This window comes from Accipiter gentilis, chromosome 26 (genome assembly GCF_929443795.1).
Source record: "Accipiter gentilis chromosome 26, bAccGen1.1, whole genome shotgun sequence".
Taxonomy (NCBI): domain Eukaryota; kingdom Metazoa; phylum Chordata; class Aves; order Accipitriformes; family Accipitridae; genus Astur; species Astur gentilis.
The window spans coordinates 4,457,124-4,462,460 of record NC_064905.1 but is presented as its reverse complement, the minus strand read 5'-3'; the positions used below and the strand labels follow the sequence as shown (position 1 = coordinate 4,462,460).

At 39.8% G+C, this 5,337-nt stretch overlaps 1 protein-coding gene across 1 annotated transcript; it reads left to right on the top strand.

The window, feature by feature from the left end:
- The first annotated feature begins 1,877 nt into the window (after positions 1-1,877).
- On the top strand, positions 1,878-4,905 carry FOXI1 (forkhead box I1). The gene is made up of 2 exons (XM_049829416.1): positions 1,878-2,609; positions 3,645-4,905. The coding sequence occupies exons 1-2, from the start codon at positions 2,036-2,038 to the stop codon at positions 4,196-4,198; spliced, it is 1,128 nt and encodes a 375-aa protein (XP_049685373.1). The 5' UTR covers positions 1,878-2,035; the 3' UTR covers positions 4,199-4,905.
- Positions 4,906-5,337: the final 432 nt, after the last annotated feature.

Here is a 5,337-nt window from a genome sequence, read left to right as displayed (position 1 = left end):
GTCTTAGTTCATTGTAAAAGTGTTTTTACTCATTTGAGCATTTCTTAAATGTTTTGTTCCATTGACTCTTCTGTAAATAATAGGGGGGGTTTATTAGCAATATTTGTAACATTAGTAGTTGCAGGACTACAGATATAATTTTAAAATATATCTATATGTTAGTAAGTTAATTAGGAAGCTGTAGGCAATGTTGCTCAAACAGCTTTTTGCATGTAACTCGGATTCTTATGGAGAAAAAAAATATTTCAGATAGATAGCTTTCTTGAGGAGGGAGGTACTCACATTATTATTTCCTGAAAAATGAATGATCATTTTGTCCAAGTCACCTTTTGCACAGCAGTTGTCACTTAGAAAATAAGCCAGTCCCACTATGTTCCACTTAACTTTTGTCTGTTTAATGTGTATCTCTGCATAGGCTAGTTAGCATTTACAAACTCTGAACTCTCAGTCATTCAAAATTAAAATAGCAACTTGTTTGTCCATAGTTGCAGTACAAGTCACTTTATGTGCAGTGAAAGCATGTATTTTTTTCAATAACAGCTGTAGAGTTGCATTTCTGAGTTGGTAAATTGGCTAGCTTTGTCACTCTGTACGCAATATTTCAGTTGTACTTCCAGTGAAATTTTTTTCATACCTTTCAAAGCAACGATAATATGAACATGACACTGGTGAACCAGTAGTGTTTAGGGGGGAAATCTTGGTGGTGCTGCAGCACAAAAGATTAAGTGAATTGATGAATGTGTGACAAAGCAAAAAAGTCTTCAGTACAGCCAGGATTTCAAATCTACAGGTCAAAACTCATGTCTCTGTAGAAATTATAGGACTTGGGGCCACCTTAAAGGCCTTGTCATACCAGGACTTTATTTAATTGCATGGGTTATTATGGCTGAGTCAAGTTCCAAATGTATGTATTAAAAAAAATATGCAAATATCTCTTCTGAAGGGCACTGCAACTATGCTTTTAACTACAGTGCAGTCTTTCATGCAGTGACACAGTTGTAAGAGCTGTTTTCATTTTGAGACAGATGTTGGTGAGATTGAAGCTCTGCTTTTTCCTCTTTCGAAAGTGCAGGGTGCCATGCAAGGCAGCAAGTATTTTTCCCAGTCATAAAAGGGCTAGAAGTTTTTACTTGTTATTTAATTTTAAGGAATAAACTTTCGTCTGTACAGATACAAATGAAGTTATTGGAACTTAGCTGAAAAGAGCTGTGCTGAACACTGCCTCTTTCCTGCTTGGAAATTCTGCTAAGAGGTTTTATGAGCTCTCTGCACCAATCCTGCAGCAAAGAGGAAGCAGCAAATAATGATTTCCCATCTCAGTTCACCAATTTAAGGTCTAAAGAAAGGTTTGATGATTAAGCTTGAATTTTTCTCTCACAAGATTAATCCTTACTTTAAGGAGTAATTCCATTTATATCAGTAAGATTACTCACGTGAGTAACCAGCTACAGAATTTGCCTGTAGTACTGTGATTGCCTAGGGGGAAGTACAAGCAACTCTGCAATTAAAATTACAGAAAGAGAAGGAGGTCTGACCTTTTTTCTTTTTTTTTTTTCCTAAGTATATATGCCTACTGTTTCATTGACAAGTGACAATGGCTTTTGCATTCTGAGGTGTTACTAGCAGCATCACAAAATGGCTTTTCTTTAAAAAGAAAGAAATACTAAATTCTAGAGCCTCATTGTGAAAGGTAGAAAAAGGAAGATTTCTGATGAGGAGTTTTAACTTCAAGGCACCTTAGGATTTCTTTATGTGCATCACATCAGTGGAAAATTCCTTCATTCGAGAAGATAAACAGTTGTAACTTTCACGTTTGGCTGATGTGACATCAATGACTGGCTGGGACTGCCAGCATTCCAAAAAGGATATCGTCCTCATCTGCAGCCATTCAGGGCGGTGGGGTGGAGCCTGCAGCAAAAGCTGAAACATTTACAGGTGCATAAGTAGGTAGGGAAGGGCACAGGTGATGCACCTGTCTCAGGAAAGGAGCACTAGCACAGGTGTGTCATAACTTATCAGCTGCCTGTGTTAGAGCATGAGCTCCTTTGATCCACAAACGCACTCTCCACCACGCTGCAGCCCACAATTTCCAAATATTGGTCAAGAACCTCCAGAGATGAGTATCTACTATGAGAACTTTTTCCATCCACAGAACATCCCTAGTCCACAGCGACCGAGCACCTTTGAGACAACGGATTACAACACCACTCCCAATCCTTATCTCTGGCTAAATGGACCTTCTATTACCCCACCACCGTATCTCCCAGGACCTAATGCCAGTCCCTTCATTCCTCAGTCTTACGGGATGCAAAGGCAGCTCTTGCCTAACATGCACGGCTTGGGAGGAACTGACCTTGGCTGGCTTCCTCTCCCATCCCAAGAAGAGCTCATGAAGTTGGTTAGACCACCTTATTCCTACTCTGCACTTATTGCCATGGCTATCCATGGAGCACCTGAAAAGCGGCTGACTCTCAGTCAGATCTACCAGTATGTGGCTGACAACTTCCCATTTTATAACAAAAGCAAAGCTGGCTGGCAGAACTCCATACGGCACAACTTGTCTCTCAACGACTGCTTCAAGAAGGTCCCCCGAGACGAAGATGATCCAGGTATAGATCTCCCCCCCCCCCCCCCCCCCCCGCCTCCCCCAGTTAAACCTAATTAATTTTAAAACACTTAATACATTTTAAAGAGACATAATAGGCTAGATACAGGACATACATAGTAGCTCTTCTATTTTCATAGGTCTGAATTAGAAGGCAGCTATGCATAGTTGAGGTCTGAATCAGTGCTGCTATTAAACCTCTGTAGGGAAGGGGATTCTCCACTGCTCTAGGTCTTCCTGAGAATGGATCAATGTGCTGAGCATGAGGCTCAGCAAGCACAGGAGAAGTCTAACTGAGCAAGTCACATTCAAAACCCATTTGGTGTAATGCATATGACTTGTGTCAAAATGAACTGGGAATTAATGGAAAGGGGATAAGGCAAACTCAGATTTGTCAAAGAAATCAGTAGCTTTAGGGAGTCAACAATAATTCTCAAGAGGAGAGCAGGCTGCTTTTATTTTGTTTGTTTTAAATAGCATTTTGCTTGGAATCACACCTCTGCTGTTTCTAACTCCTTGGCTGATATGCTGTCAGATTGTTCCTTTATTTATTGTTTTCTATCAATAGCTGTTAAGAGCCATTGGGAGCATTTTAAAAACTTTCAACTATGCTGCCACAGAGGGCCAAAAATCTGGTTCTGTTTTGATAGAAATCTATCCTACCCCACTGAATCTGGAGGAGCAGCCCAGTATGGGATTTGATTACTCCCTGCTGTAAATTCAGAGGACCAGCTATGTACTGAAAACTTTCTTCCCTCACCAAGAAAAGAAAAGAAAACATAAAGCCCTCCTACTGGCTCCATTTGTAGTTTTACCTGTATGAAGAGTCACGGCTAAAGGATATAGCCCAAAACTTTACACTTCTTTCTGAATTCAACAGACTTCTGCTTTTGTGTGATTAAAAAATACATGGTTTTTGCTCATGCAATTATTCTGTTTCTGTGAAATGAGAGAAACATTATAAAGCCCTAGAAGACCGCTCTTTTCAGTCTGTGTGCATATTTTTAAACTAAAAATGTGATTTTGTCCCCTTTGACAGGAAAAGGGAATTACTGGACTCTGGACCCGAACTGTGAAAAGATGTTTGACAATGGAAACTTTCGCAGGAAGAGGAAAAGGAAGTCTGACATTGGGGCTAGTGCTGCCACTCTTGCATCTGAGAAATCAGAGGATAGTGCACTGGCTGGCAGCCCCAAAGCTGTAGAGCATCAGGATATCTTGGAAAACTCATCACCTGGGACTGACAATTCACTTGAGAAAGGATCTCCATCTCCATCTTCCAGTAGTCCATGCCTCAGTAACTTCCTCTCCAGTATGACTGCATATGTTAATGGCTCTAACTCAGGAAGCCGTTCAGTGCCTTTAGGACTCAGCTCTGAACCCATTGACAAAATGGGACAGAATATGGTAGGCTTTAATTCCTACTCTCCAATCTCTAATATCCCCAGTCATGGTGTGGGAGAGTGGTCCAATTCCATGCCTTCTAGCCACCTTGGCTACAGCAACTCTGTGCTCAACCAGTTTAACAGCCATTTTTACAGCAGTATCAGCACAAACAACATGCTGTATTCCAGGGAAGGAACAGAGGTTTAAATGAAGGATTCTAAGACACCCAAGTATAGCTATTTATGAGAGGAAATTATCTGTGGGCAGATGATTAGTGTTAGCCTGTTGTCTTTGGGACCCCCACTGCATCCTACCTTCTGATAGCCGCAAACTTGTTACCCATTATAATTATTCAAATCACAAACACTCCACATTCGGCAGCTCCACTTAAAAAATCAGGGATCATAACAGCAAGAGTAGTGAAGAGTTTTCCTGAGACACTGTGCTTGTATTGCTGCTAAGCATGGTCCTCTACAGACATCCTTGAGAAGTTACTATTTGCCTTAGGCATGAAGCTTTTTCTGGCATGGTACTAATATTGCTATGCTTTTAAAGTGCTAAAATAAATGTGGTTATGTCTCTAAATATCCTCTCTTGCTGATATAGGCTGCGTGTACTAGATATTCTTTAACAAGTTATTTGACCAAAGCTCTTCTGAGACACTGAAGGGTCTATAATAAAAAGTACTGTATAGTGAGTAACAACCAACACTTGAATGGTGAGTGCTGTCTTTTTGGTTTTCTCTCATACTAGTGCATATATTTTCTAAATTTTGATCCCCTTTCAACCCCAAGGGGAATAAGGCTATGAAGCAAACTAGCATCATCATGGACACAACAGTCATTCTGAAACTGAAGGGAGGCATAACAAAATCTAATGGAATTGTCTTCTGCTGGTGCAGTTGGATCTTAATGTTTTCAATTCTAATTACAGGGTAAATTTTTAATTTTTTATTTTTTTGAGGGGGGGGGCGGGGCTTACACATGCAATTCTATTCACATAAGGAAAACAGAATTTGTCCTGAATATATACATATATATATTTACTACATGTGTTTTCTATGAAGAAAACACTTTTGTTCTATCTTAACATTCTACATGAATCATGTCTACTGACTAAAGAATTTGAATATTGGGGGGGGAGGAAGGGGGGGTAGAAAGTTTAACTGTCTCTGAGTTTCAATTCCAAAGGCTGGATCTTTCAAAGTATCAATTGCAGATATTGTAAAAAGTCCCTGTACTGTATTTTTTTTTTCATTTTGTAAAAGTCCATGCTGTTTGTCCTTGTGTAAATATTAGAAATAACGTTTATTTTTCCTACACTCTACTGTAGCCACAAACAAAATC